The 15,447-nt window shown below is 41.3% G+C and overlaps 1 protein-coding gene across 1 annotated transcript in view; it reads left to right on the top strand.

Annotated features, from left to right (window-relative positions):
- The window catches only part of LOC138949936 (uncharacterized), a 251,406-nt gene extending 236,784 nt beyond the window's left edge, over positions 1 to 14,622 (top strand). The window contains exons 20-22 of the mRNA XM_070321720.1: positions 11,189 to 11,269; positions 12,911 to 12,991; positions 14,525 to 14,622. Coding sequence (XP_070177821.1) covers positions 11,189 to 11,269; positions 12,911 to 12,991; positions 14,525 to 14,622 — 260 coding nt within the window. The remainder of the gene's footprint in view (positions 1 to 11,188; positions 11,270 to 12,910; positions 12,992 to 14,524) is intronic.
- Positions 14,623 to 15,447: the final 825 nt, after the last annotated feature.

Below are 15,447 nucleotides of genomic sequence, written 5' to 3'. Positions count from 1 at the left end.
TAATTGGAAGAAAGTAAAACATGTTATAGTGCATTGTAATAGGGGAAGGGCCCCTAATATGGACCACTTTTTGTTTCACGCTCCTAACTAGCTTGTTTTCTTGCAAAGCAGTTTCATTTTGTGTTTGGTAGTTGTTCTCTTTTTCGTAAATCTTGAAAACTAATTAGAGAGAATTAGCTTTTACAGTCATTCATTTTAAAATCAAATACAGAAACATTCACAACTGGTCCATAAAGGGGCCTGAATATGGACCAGTGATAAGACCATCGAGAATCACACCGGCACGGTTGGCCTAGTGGTAAGGCGTCCGCCCCGTGATGGGGAGGTCGTGGGTTCGAACCCCGGCCGGGTCATGCCTAAGACTTTAAAATTGGCAATCTAGTGGCTGCTCCGCCTGGCATTATGGGGTTAGTGCTAGGACTGGTTGGTCCGGTGTCAGAATAATGTGACTGGGTGAGACATGAAGCCTGTGCTGCGACTTCTGTCTTGTGTGTGACGCACGTTATATGTCAAAGCAGCAACGCCCTGATATGGCCCTTCGTGGTCGGCTGGGCGTTAAACAAACAAACAAACAAACAAACAAATCGAGAATCACAGTAAAAAGCCCCGTTTACTTCAAAATAACCTGATACAACTTGCAACTTAATATGTAAGTTAGACTAATTGAAATATGTTTCAGATTTACAGGTTTGGGTTCGACGAGAACTTTATTTGAAACACAAGAGAAAACTTTTTTTTTAAATCAAAAACAGAGAGAAAATAATCGAAATTATCAACTTTCACGTAAAGAAGCCTATACATTTTTTTGAAATCTCGAGGCCTAGTTATAGGTCATTTACAGCAAGCTTCTTAATGAATGACTGAAACCGTCCTTTATCTTTTATTTTCTTCTATTTGTTGACGGTGCATGGTCCATATTAGGGGACACAGAGATACTTCCAGTGTTTGCTATAATGTTTTGTTTGTGACAGAAACTCGGGGCCAACACAGTGTAGCGAATACAGCTTTAGCTGTCCTATAATGCAATTTTTGTATGTTTATAGCTTTGTCTTTGGAGAAAAATTAGTCCATTTTAAGCGTCAAATTTAGAGTGCACGAAGCTAAAAGTGTAAACAAAACAAAAGGGAGAAAACAAACCAACGGTTTTGTGCCTTGTGCGTCCACACATTTTTCGACATATCAAGACATGCAGCGAATGAAACTGAGCAAAATTTTCTGAGCGCTCTAGCACCGTCAGTTTGTCAGAACGAAAGGTGGTCCATATTAGGAGCCAGTCCATATTAGAAGCCCTTCCCCTATAATTTGCACGTGTACGTGTGACGTCACAAACATACACACCTTCTTAATCTTGACTGCACTGGTGCTTTGGAAGGTCTGCTAAAAGTTCATTTTGGGAAATCAGTATTTCAGTAATGGTTGTCAACATTTTATCCCAACACAACTCATGTTTGGATTGTGGGTTATTAGGGGAAATCTCTTTGGGACCAATACAAATCTTCCCTCATTCTTTTACTCCTTTCTCCTGTTCAGCAATGTGCTTACTGGAAGCACACCTGCTGAATGCAAATGATCAGAGGTACCATAATTGTTGATTAAGTGAGATAAAATGACAAAATATGTGCTGCAAATGATTCAAGTGATGATGTGTTTCAACATTATTATCACACCACAGCCAGTTTATTATGACTTTTCCCCAGGTTTGTTGTTTTCGTAAGTAAGTTGACGTGAAGGTTTAAAATGTATAATATACACACAAAGGTGTGAGTCAAGTTTATTTAATAATCGTCATGCAGTCAATGTGTGCAGAAGCAGTTCTTTGGAAATCAGTGGATAGCGAGTCTAAAAATGATACTGTGAGTGATGACCGTTTTGATGTTTTTTGTTTCTGTGGCACATTTACACGAGTATGCATAATTAGGAAGGGTCGGAGCTGAAAGGGCGTGTCATCAGACACACGTTCTTAGAACAACAGAGAAGAAACCAGCACCAAAGACGCCAACAGTCTACTTCTTTTAGCTATATATCACTCATCTCCGAACAAAATAGAGCCCTAAAATAAAGTGTTTTCAGTACAATTTACTGTCTTACAGGCACACTAATGATCTCATCAAAACAGTTTGGCTTATCATATTAGATCTGACCAGGCTTTTACTCGGGGTAAGACCATTCCTTCAATTTGTCTCATGCCAAAACACAGCACCCTGGCTGCTTTTCGCTGTGAGTTTAATTGATTTTGTGACTACATTTCAAATGTGACTTGTTGCATTTAAACACTTCATTCATCAAAACAATTACCTCTGTGCACAGGTAGCACTTAGACTGTTTGTTTCTTTGGTATGTGACAGAGTGGAGGGATGTTCTTAGTTCATATAAAAGCTTGCCCCGATCTTATAAGGTGCGCCTGACAGTTTTCAATAGAAGCATTGAGCCTTTAAGCTGAATCCAAACTGTGCTAGATCTGAAACATTCAAAGGTAAGTCTGGTTTGTCTCCAACAACAATAGGAAAGAGAAATAGAGAGAGAGGGACCCCCCCCACCCACACACACACACACGCTCACACAACCACATCTTACGCATGTACACATATATCGTTTCAGATATCCGTCTCCGTTTCTTCATATAAAAAGTGTGATTTACCTGTTGCATGTGATATCTGCTCTTGTTACAAAATGTTCAACAAAACATCATTGTAAAATTACTAAGTCTACGGACATCCATTGGCACGACCTAATTCTGCTGAATCATATGTCTCTTTTGACTGCTTAGAAAGCGAAGGACGGAAATAACATTTCCTCAAAGCCAAATTGGATGTTGCAATGATGTAAAAATTATGTTTATTTCTTTATTAATGATAAAAATTGCACTTGGTGAAAACCATTGGTGTATACAAGCACTTACAGCTACCAACCCCCGGTCTGTGTTGACGTGTGTTTTTGCAGGGTAGGGTCACAGTAACGTGCGTATCGCGTACACTAAGATTTTCTGCCATATGAAATGAATCTTTTGATGCCGAATAAACAGACAAACATGTCGGTATGATACAGTGATTACATTACTTTGCATTTCTTTGAAAACACGCCTTTACTAAGCGCCAGTCTTAAAAACAAATCGAAATAGGATAAGAAGACTCAAGAAACCGGAAGTATAACTCAATCACTGCTTGCAATCATATATGAATACCCGCTTCGCCGGGTAGCCGGCTTCGCCGGGAAGAAGTAGGTCCAAATATCCGGTTGCGCCGAGACCCGGCTTTGCCGGGTGTACGCCAGCTTTGCCGGCGCACGAAGGAAGGGAGATAAACGCGCAAAACACTGGAGAAAATAAGGAAGAGTTGTGGACAGTGACCTTCTAAAAATAGTAACGGGAATATGGATGAAAGCGTTGTGGACAGTGACCTTCTAAAAATAGTAACGGGAATATGGATTGACGCCACGCGAAGGAAGGGAGATAAACGCAAAACACTGGAGAAGATAAGGAAGAGTTATTGGGAATGGATGTAGTGGATGTACAAAAAAACCAAAATCGGTTCAGCGCTGCGCGCTGAGAGCACGTGTTGAAAATTCTCATCGATCAGGTTGTGTCCGGGGTCTACCTTAATATGCCCACCAAATTTGAAGCAGATCCCTCGAGAACTTTGGCCGTGCACCGCGAACACACAGACAGACAGACAGACACAAGCCGTATATATATTCGGTAGCTTATTGCTGTTTAAACATTCGCAAACTTTGTGTGATCAGTAAAACATTTACTTTTGAGCGTGCAATGATGTCATTTAAGTTTAATCTAAATACACGTTCTACGAACACTATGCAACAAAAGTACATCTATATATATATACGACTTGTGTCTGTGTGTGTGTCTGTGTGTCTGTGTATCTGTGTATTTGTGTATTTGTGTATTCGCCATGCACGGCCAAAGTTCTCGATGGATCTGCTTCAAATTTGGTGGGCATATTCAGGTTGACCCGGTACAGGACACAACCTGGTCGATATTTCAACACGTGCTCTCAGCGCGCAGCGCTGATCCGATTTTGGTTCCACCTCAGCTACCCGGGCCCCCATACCGACACACCATAGCCGCTACACCACATCACAACGCCAAAGTTCTCGGTGGATCTTTTTCAAATTTGGACACCGTATTCAGCTACACCCCGGACACAATATCATCGATGAGATATTTCAACACGTGCTCTCAGCGCGCAGCGCTGAACTGATTTTGGTTTTTGTGTTCATTTCACCATTATAAGTAACTCTTCCTTATCTTCTCCAGTGTTTGGCGTTTATCTCCCTTCCTTCGTGTGGCTTTCCCGTTCAGTTGTAAGTTACTACTATTTTTAGAATGTCACTGCGCTGTCCACTGCGCTGTCCACAACGCTTCCCTTGCACCCGTAAGTTGTTCTTACTGTCAAAGTGAAAAGGTCGAATCAATTTATAGCCACGCGAAAAATACACTCTCACCTATCTCTATATATTTATAGATACAGATATGCATATATATATACGGCTTCTCTGTGTGTGTGTGTGTTTGTGTGTGTGTGTGGGCAAAAACCTGTGTATTGTAGAGTTCTGTTTGTGATGTGGTCTAGCGGCTTTTGTCTGTCTGTATGTTCTGGCATGTGAGAAGCCACAGCAGATAATATAAGGCTAAGAAATAAGCTCTAAAATTCTCAATCCCGTTTGACAGGACTTCGCCTTCAAAGGTGATTGTGGTGAACCGCAACGCTGTCTGTCTCTGTCTCGCGCCCTTCACCCCAAATTCCCGTTTCTGAGATACTATTTTTAGAATGTCACTGCGCTGTCCAGAACGCTTCCCTTGCACCCGTAAGTTGTTCTTACTGTCAAAGTGAAAAGGTCGAATCAATTTATAGCCACGCGAAAAATACACTCTCACCTATCTCTATATATTTATAGATATAGATATACATATATATATATATACGGCTTCTCTGTGTGTGTGCTTGTGTGTGTGTGTGTGTGTGGGCAAAAACCTGTGGATTGTAGAGTTCTGTTTGTGATGGGGTCTAGCGGCTTTTGTCTGTCTGTATGTTCTGGCATTTGAGAAGCCACAACAGATAATATAGGGCTAAGAAATAAGCTCTAAAATTCTCAATCCCGTTTGACAGGACTTTGCCTGCAAAGGTGATTGTGATGAACCGTCACGCTGTCTGTCTCTGTCTCGCGATTCACCCCGGCGAAGCCGGGTATTCCTCTAGTTTCAGATACATGAAACAATGACAATAACATTTTCGGTCAATTCAAACCTATATGAATTGACGCTGCATTACATAAGATTCAAAAACAAAATGGTTTTTTTTCATAATCATATTATGCACTTTCGTTGGAAAACGCTTTTCCTGAAGCCTGTCTTACACTGTGCCGAATATCCTTACGGATATGAAAATGTTGCATTCGGCCAAAAAAGAGACGAATGGACAGGAAATAACAGAGAAAAATCGAAGGCTTACGAATCCTTGCGAATGTCATACGAATGGTTGCGACTACTTGCGAATGTCTACCGATCATTGCGATTGTATACGAATCCATATACGGATCTATTACGAACGTTGCGAGTGGCCTTGCGAGTGTCGAGAGTGCTTGCAAACATTTTACGAATAAAACGAGTATGCAATTCGCATTGTTCGTAATGTTGCTCTTACACTCAGGCGAATTGCCCTTGCGAACTGATGTCGCCAATAACTCGTAATGATCGGGACATGGTCGCAAGACATTCGTAAATGTTCTTAACCATTCGCCACCATTCGTCTCTTTTTGCGAACATTAGCAACATGCTCCTAATATTCGCAAGGAAGTCATATTCTGAATGTTTCGCAACGTACTCGTAAGTATTCGCAAGCCATCCGTAATCATCGAACAGATATGCGTAGCGCTCGTAAGGTGTTTTTTAGTGTGCACATTTTGCCAACATCTTGCGAATGGTTGCGAATTCATTACGAATTTCTCAGGAATGTTTTGACCATTTCTTGCCAATTTATAAGAATGTTGCGAAAGCCTTACGAATGCTTGCGAGTCACTGCAATTATTCGTAAAGTGTTTGCAAGAACTCGCAAGGCCATTCGCAAGATTCGTAATAAACTCGCAAGAAATACGCAAGAAATGTGTATATGGATTCCTATGCATTCGCAATGATTAGTAGACATTCGCAAGCACTCGCAACCAATCGTAAGAAATTCAAAATATATAGTGATAGGGATTCATATGCATTCGCAATAGTCGATAGAGAGTCGCAAGCAAGCGTAACCAATTCGTATCAGAGCTTACCAGATCGTGATATTTTTGGAAAAGTGATGGCGCTTTGCTCGCCGTTGGTGTGAACTAGGCATAAGAAATTCGCAAGGATTGGTTAGGCTTCCAATTTTCTATATTATTCATGTCCATGTGTCTATTTTTTTGCCGAATACAACATGTTCATATTCGCAAGGATATTCGGCACAATGTAAAGACAGGCATAACGAATGGTTGCGAATGGCTTGCTAGCGCCATGAATACTTTGCGATGATTACAAATGTCTTGCGAGTACTAACGAGTACGTTGCGAGAAAAATAGCAATATGACTTCCTTGCGAATATTAGGAGCAAGTTGCTATGTTCAAAACAAGAGACGAATTGTAACGAATAGTTAAGAACATTTACGAAAGTCTTGCGACCATGTCCCGATCATTGTGAATTATTGGAAAATGCTATTCGCAAGGGCAATTCGGCACAGTGTAAGAGTAGCTTGAGATAACGTGTGAACAGCTAAAAAAATGTGCATCAGCTAGTAGATAATCGGAAGTTGAATAAAATGCGAATGTTCCTGGTTTTTATCTCGAATGGCTTACCTACTCAAATGTATACTCGGAGGCAAAAGAAACGCAAATAAAGGATGCGTTAATTAAACCTGTATGGACTTGAAATAACAAGAAAATAATGATACTAGCATTTTCTGCACGTGTTGTTTTAGCGGTCTTATCTTGTCAGAACCGTGTTTGCCGTTATCTGGGTCACACGTGAGGTCTTGTTGACGGGGATCCCAAACCGTCATGGGGACCACTTTCAGCCCATGCACAATGTGGAAAAGCAGCTTTTCGTGTTCAGAGTGTTCAGGCAAGCTGTACCATACTCACAAAACTGTTACAACATTCATTTCTGCGACACAGGCGCGAATCCGAGACTATCACCAGATCAGCGCCAACAGGCGATCGGGAGACTTGATGCCAGACAATCAGTTCAGCAAGTTGCTAGGGCATTTGGAGTAAATGTCACCACGGTTTATCGTCTGCAGCAACGTTTTCATGCCAATAACAGTCCCGGAGACTTACCAGGACGTGACAGACCCCGGGTAACAACAGCCCGACAAGATCGCCATCTTGTCCATCAACACCAGCGAGATGCATTCGAAACTGCCGCCAACACAGCCCGTAACACATTTGGGGTGCATGGACAACCCGTCAGTGCCAGAACTCTACGCCGACGCCTTGGTGGGCAGAACCTGGTAAATCGGCGTCCTGCTCGACGTCCTGTCTTGACAGCTCAGCATTGCCTGGATCGTCTAGCCTGGGCCCAGCAGCATGCCCACTGGCGCCATCGGGACTGGCGGAGGGTTCTTTTTTCGGACGAGAAGCGCTTTTGCCCACCTGGCGATGGGCGTGTCCGGATCTGGCGAAGACCTGGGCAGCGGTTTGCTAACAATAACATCCTGCAGCATGATCGATGGGGAGGTGCCAGCGTCATGATATGGGGCGCCATTGGTGTCAATTAGCGAGTGGGATCTGTCGTCTTTCAGAACGTCGGCCAAGGTCGTGGGAATGGTGTCAATGCCGACCGCTACATCAATCAAGTCCTGCGTCCCTATGTGGTTCCATTTGTCCAGAGGTACCAGAACTGCCTGTTCCAGCAAGACAATGCCCGTCCCCATACTGCACGTGCTACCCAGGTTGCGTCACAACAGCGTGAAAATTCTGCCTCATCCTGCTCGATCTCTGGATCTCAACCCAATCGAACACTTTTGGGACATCATGCAAAGAAGGATTAATGCCCTTGCCCGGAGACCCCGCACAGCAGCAGAACTGCGTGCTGCCGTGACCCAGGTGTGGGCTCAGGTCCCTCGGCAGCAAATTAATCACCTCGTCCTCTCCATGTACCGGAGGTGCGCCACAGTCATCAACGCCCAGGGAGGAGCAACACGCTTTTGACTTTCAACAGTCTTCAAACAGTGTTCAGTGGAACATGGCACGTCATGCTCTCATCCAAATACACTTTTCCGTATGGTTTTTGTATCGGTCAATTCGTTTCCTTGTTATTGTTAACCCGAAATAATTAATTCGACATTAAAATTCATGGGTAAGCCATCTTCACTGCAGCATTTGTGTTTCTTTTGCCTCTGAGTTTATATTTTTGTGTGAGATAAGTGGCAAAGGAGAGTTCATATGCCTTAATCTTTAACTATTCCCCCATAATCATAGGACGTAATTTACAGTTAAGGGTATATTGCGATTTAATCGAAAATAACTTTTATCCAGCGTTTTCGACAATTTCAAATGCATACACTCCAACGTACAATGTAATTAACTTAACAATGGCAGTGTCTACTACGAGCAGGAGACTTGCACTTTTTGAAGAAACCGGGATACGTCTAGGATTAATTTAAAAGAAATAATGTTGTTAGCAACCGGTACCCCCAGACTGAGGGCTGCACTTTATGAGACGTCCATTTCTACCATTTCCAAAAGGCCAATTAAGAAGTAAGAAAGATCCTAGCTTACTTTAGTGTACTGTAATTTGCTTACATACCTTTCGGGTGCATGCTGTGGGGAGTTTAGCTTGTTTTGTCATAGTAATTGCAGACATTGAGACATATATGCACGTTTTCTGAGATTTGAAGTTGGCGCAATGAACAACCGGTATGCCAAATATAACTTATGCTACAATCATTTACTCTAATTACATGTTGAGCATAGAACTTTATAACAATAGTCGTCATAGCAGTGAATGAGTCTCTTTCTAATGATATATAAGTCTTTTTCGGTCATGTTTTCCAGACGTGTATGGTTCAAAAAGACAATTTGTACATAACGAAATTGCATGTCAAAAGTCTAAAACGGTTACCTTTAATAAACAGATGCATAAAGCTTCATAGAAGATTACCTTTGTTTTAAAAAAATGTCAATATATATTAAATACGAGTTTTATGAAATACAAAATACTTATTTTAGACAAAGAATTCGACATATGAGGCAAAACCGGAAGTCAGCAATTAGAAAACGACAATATCCGTTTAATCAAACACATATTTCCTTATACCAGTTTCATCTTTCGTATGCTACATCAAATGACATCTGGCAGGACAAAACCATCTTCTTCCAGGGCTGTGTTTATGTCAGCTTTTTTCCCCAGTCGATCTTTTTCTCTTTTTTGCAGCTGATGTACATTGACTCAATTGTGTTTCATATGGCTGGTGTCTGCCAAATAGAACTAACCAATATGGATGCCAAGTCAGTCCATCTATAAGAAAAATCGACTTGTGTGTGTATTTATGATTGCAATATTAACCTGGGACTGAATTATCTTCACTTTTCGTTTGGAAGAATGACATATTTTGATTTTCTAACACGATGTTGTACTCGCAGGTTAATGTCTAAAAGTATCAATAGGAAGAATGTTCTTTGTATATTGCCTGATAGAACAAATCCTTAGCTTTCGTTTAATGTATAATTTACAAATGTTTGTTTACCGAAACGAAGTATACGACGTTTATTTGTAACATACCCCCTGCGCAAAAACTGCGTTTTTTGCAGAATATTTTCTTTTCTTTATTTGGTGTTTAACGTCGTTTTCAACCATTCAAGGTTATATCGCGACGGGGAAAGAGGGGAGATGGGATAGAGCCACTTGTCAATTGTTTCTTGTTCACAAAAGCACTAATCAAAAATTTGCTCCAGGGGCTTGCAACGTAGTACAATATATTACCTTACTGGGAGAATGCAAGTTTCCAGTACAAAGGACTTAACATTTCTTACATACTGCTTGACTAAAATCTTTACAAAAATTGACTATATTCTATACAAGAAACACTTAACAAGGGTAAAAGGAGAAACAGAATCCGTTAGTCGCCTCTTACGACATGCTGGGGAGCATCGGGTAAATTCTTCCCCCTAACCCGCGGGGGGATTTTGCAGAATATGGGTTAGGTTACAAAGACGCTCCTCACTCAAAAGCGGTAAAACGGAGCCATTTGTCGTCTACCGAACATCGGCTGTAAATTGCATAAGCTTTCTGAAAAACATCATCTCTAATCCAACCCCGTCGGGTTGACCCTCGACTATAGCTGGGCGATGCACTAAGAACCTGTTGTTTTGTTTCTCTAGCTTACGTATTTAATGTGCTTTATGCTATTCCTACTCATGCAAGGGTCGATCGCATGAGTGGTCAAAAACGGAAGTTGTTGCTCAACTTTGAGTTGTATCATGACAAAAAGCGGTTTACTTCAGCAATGACTTGGTGGATTGCTTTGAAACGTTCGGAATACAGGTATTTCTTCGGATGTTATGCTATGATCCGGAAAAAAAAGTGTTAAAGCCCATCATAGGTTTGTTCGCTTGTGTCCAAAAAAATGCATGACTTCACATGTCTACAACCAAACAATTGATACAGGTAATGCCACAGTTTAATTTGCGTATAAGCACTGACGCAAATTTGTCAGCCCTGTTAACGTTCTTGATATTTTTAGGATATGCCACAACGATGCTCAACCAAGCTCGACCGCAGCATGTTTTGAGAGGCACGCACCGATAACCGCTGTCAGTGCGAAACAGTGTGAAGGTTTCATTTTTTCTCGCGTGTTTGAATGACAAGCACATACATGTCAAAGCTTCACTGTGTGTGTGTGTGTGTGTGTGTGTGTGTGTGTGTGTGTGTGTGTGTGTGTGTGTGTGTGTGTGTGTGTGCACATACATGTCAAAGCTTCACTCTGTGTGTGTGTGTGTGTGTGTGTGTATGTGTGTGTGTGCACATACATGTCAAAGCTTCACTCTGTGTGTGTGTGTGTGTGTGTGTGTGTGTGTGTGTGTGTGTGTGTGTGTGTGCCTGTGCGTCTACATATATATATATATATATATATATATATATATATATATATATATATATATATATATATATATATATATATATATGTGTGTGTGTGTGTGAAACAGGACTGAGCCCGGGACAACCATGTTTGGGGACTAACGTTACAAATTGCGAAGAGGACTCCTTGTGTGACAAGGATGTCTGCAGTAAGTACCTTGTATGTGTAACAGTCGATATGATGGCATAGTGTCAGGAGTTAGTGTCTGAATATTACATATTTTGGTCTAAGCTAGAAAATTAGGAGTTATTATGATTCTTGTTTACAAAAAAACCAAGACGTCCTTTTTCAAAATTTGGTGGATGTTGAGTATATGTTAGGCAAGTGATGGGGTTCTAGGCTAATTGCCCCCGGGAACACCCCCCCCCCCCCCCGACAACTGCCCCCCCCCCCATTATTTTGTTTGTGGTTTTTGACTCACATGCGAAGCAAAAGTAAGTCTATGTACTCACCCGAGTCGTCCGTCCGTCCGTCCCCCCCGTCCGTCCGGACGTCCGTCCGGAAAACTTTAACGTTGGATATTTCTTGGACACTATTCAGTCTATCAGTACCAAATTTGGCAAGATGGTGTATGATGACAAGGCCCCAAAAAACATACATAGCATCTTGACCTTGCTTCAAGGTCAAGGTCGCAGGGGCCATAAATGTTGTCTAAAAAACAGCTATTTTTCACATTTTTCCCATTTTCTCTAAAGTTTTTGAGATTCAATACCTCACCTATATATGATATATAGGGCAAAGTAAGCCCCATCTTTTGATACCAGTTTGGTTTACCTTGCTTCAAGGTCAAGGTCACAGGAGCTCTTCAAAGTTGGATTGTATACATATTTTGAAGTGACCTTGACCCTGAACTATGAAAGATAACTGTTTCAAACTTAAAAATTATGTGGGGCACATGTTATGCTTTCATCATGAGACACATTTGGTCACATATGATCAAGGTCAAGGTCACTTTGACCCTTATGAAATGTGACCAAAATAAGGTAGTGAACCACTAAAAGTGACCATATCTCATGGTAGAAAGAGCCAATAAGCACCATTGTACTTCCTATGTCTTGAATTAACAGCTTTGTGTTGCATGACCTTGGATGACCTTGACCACATGTCTTTTGGTAGGAAAAATGTGTAAAGCAGTTCTTAGTGTATGATGTCATTGCTAGGTTTAGTTATTTGACCTTGACCCTGAAGGTCAAGGTCATGTAAAGGTCAAGGTCAAGCATGTGAGTCGTATGGGCTTTGCCCTTCTTGTTTTTAGTAATGAAGATTGTTTTTAAAGTTTTTTGTTTTGTTTGTTGTTGTTGTTGTTGTTGTTTGATGTTATTTTGCGGCATTCGGCGGTAAGTTTGATATATACTGTTCAAAAAAAGAAACGCATTGTTGCTGAATGGGGTCTCAAAGGGAAGGGCGTCTTTTGAGGGGTAAGGTGGTTCAGGGATGGGAGGGGGTAATTAACGAAGGTGAGTCGTATGCAAGCATTTGCTTTTCTTTTTCCACAAAACACACTCAAGATTTTGCCTCAAGCTCATTCTTTCTCTTCTCAAAACGATCCTCTCTCTCTCTCTCTCTCTCTCTCTCTCTCTCTCTCTCTCTCTCTCTCTCTCTCTCTCTTTCGCTCTCTCTGTCCCTCCCTGTCTCTGTCGTTATCTCTCTCTCTCTCTCTCTCTCTCTCTCTCTCTCTCTCTCTCTCTCTCTCTCTCTCTCTCTCTCTCTCTCTCTCTCTCTCTCTCTCTCTCTCTCTCTCTCTCTCTCTCTCTCTCTCTCATATCAATGTTTATTATGTTTATTTCAGAATTGAGATTGGATTCGGACTGCGTCGGAGCAAATGCGGGACACTGCAAATCTGGAACAACGTGTGAACTTTCCAAGTGCAGTACGTTTCTTACACATTACACTACAGACGTTTATGTATGCCTTTGGTCTACCTCTGAGCCAACCCCGCACACAAATCGCAGGCGTGAAAATAAAATCTTTAACTGCAAACATATGTTACACGTGGTTTCTAGAGAATGTGTCGACTCTTCGGTTTCCGAGTTTTTCCGTTCGTGTTTGTGTGTTGTACGTTTTCTTGATTTCATCATTACATCTAGTCGCGGTGATACCCATGGAGCATTTCACACAAGCCGATGTCACTCAAAAATCGAATGGATAATTCTGGAAAACTGTCCCCTGGAAGTACGCAATAAATATGCAACTGTTTGATCATTTCAATGCATTAGATCATCCAAAACGTTTCGATTTAGAAAAGTATTATTAGGAACGTTTATTTACAATTACGAGCTCAGAAAAAAAAAGAGTTAACAAAAAAGTCGTGAAAGAGGATCGAAACCGTGACCACCAATGTAATTTACCAACTGCGCTTTTCTTGGCAAAGTTGGCGAGGGCGATTTTGAATTCTCGGTATTGACTCGACTCGATTTTCAGAGTCTCTCCGTTCGTATTTGTGTACTGTTGACCCTATGCTCCCGTTCACTTCAAATAACTTTGGAAAGCAATATTAAGTAGCGTTAATTTCAAGCGTAACCGACATTATATTGTTGTCTGGCTCCGAAATGCATTGACCAATCGCCGAAATGCGCTGACGTCATTGCATGAAAAGATTTCCCTACCTAGAATCCTAAATTCTTGGTGACATACAAAGGATTTTGTTCGAGAGGACGACGATGTATGGACGGTTGGTATATAAAGGGAAAGCAAGCCGTTAAAAATGGGCGCTGACAGAGCCAATGAACAATGATACCAACGTCTTGTTGTAATTCAATGGTGCAATACCCTGTTCAAGTACCTGTGCTATGCTAAATACACCTGTGTTTGAAAATCCCCTGTTCAAGTATATCTGCTTTGCTAAATACACCTGTGTTTGAGAATACCCTGTTCAAGTATCTCTGTTTTGCTAAATACACGTGTGTTTGAGAATACCCTGTTCAAGTATCTCTGCTTTGCTAAATACACCTCTGTTTGAGAATACCCTGTTCAAGTATCTCTGCTTTGCTAAATACACGTGACCTGTGTTAGACAATATGAGCTGGAACATTACAGCGCCAGTGAGCGATTGGACTGCATGTCTAGTGATCTATTCAAAAACACGTGTTTCAAAATATGAGCTGGAACATGTCAGCGCCAGTGAGCGATTGGACTGTAGTGATATTTAAAAAAAAACAACCCATGTTTCAAAATATGAGCTCGAACATGACTGCGCCAGTGAGCGATTTGACAGTCTAGTGATCTACACTAAATACACATGTGTTTTTGAGAATATGTGCTGGTACATGACTGCGCCAGTGTGTGATTGGACAGTTTTAGTGATCTAAACACACCTGTGTTTCAGAGCATGTGCTGGAACATGACTGCTCCAGTTAGTGATTGGACTGTCTAGTGATGTATACTAAATACACCTTGGTTTCAGAATATGAGGTAGGACAAGCGTGCATCGACTCGTCACAATGTCAGTCAACTGCAGTGTGTGACTCCATATCGCACACTTGCCGTGAGTCTCAGTTATGAGAGAGAGAGAGAGAGAGAGAGAGAGAGAGAGAGAGAGAGAGAGAGAGAGAGAGAGAGAGAGAGAGAGAGAGAGAGAGAGGGGAGAGAGAGAGAGAGAGAGAGAGAGAGAGAGAGAAAGACAAGACAAGACAAGACAAGACAAGACAAGACAAGACAAGACAATGACTTATTTCTGTATAGGCCATTGGCCCCTGGAAAGGGAGTAAAATGTACAATGACAACTTTTTGTTAAGCTTGCAGCGTGCACAATCAAAACAAAAACAAACAAACATATGCAATACAATGTGTCTAAATCAAATCACGCTTAAAATATTAGTGAAATGATGCGTCCATATCAATCAATTCTTGGTTTTCTCAACATTTATATACAAACATAAATTTTTACACATTTTGTTTAGTGCATCGATTTGATTTTGTAGCCCTCTTGGAGAATGTGACAACTAAATATTATCAGCACAAAGCACTAGGCAAATTGCAATCAATCCAGGCAACATGTGGATTCCATGCACACCATTTTCTTGCACAAATAAAGCAATTACTATGGAAAATAACAAAGGACTATAAACACATCCTTGTCTCAAACCAGTTGGGCAATCACAAAATTCGGTTGATGCATTATGCACGCTGATACAAGAAACAACAGGATTATACACTGCAACAAGGGCATTCATGAACTTTCCTGATACCCCCTTCTCACACATACTTTCAGAAAGGCGCCTCCCTTGTACATAATCAAAAGCTTGCTTTAGGTCCACAGAACAAACATATAACTTGCCTCATATTTTTCCTAAACACTTTTCAACAATGGCATTCAGTGTTAACATG

This window comes from Littorina saxatilis, linkage group LG16 (genome assembly GCF_037325665.1).
Source record: "Littorina saxatilis isolate snail1 linkage group LG16, US_GU_Lsax_2.0, whole genome shotgun sequence".
NCBI lineage: Eukaryota > Metazoa > Mollusca > Gastropoda > Littorinimorpha > Littorinidae > Littorina > Littorina saxatilis.
This window is presented reverse-complemented; position numbering and strand designations above follow the sequence as displayed.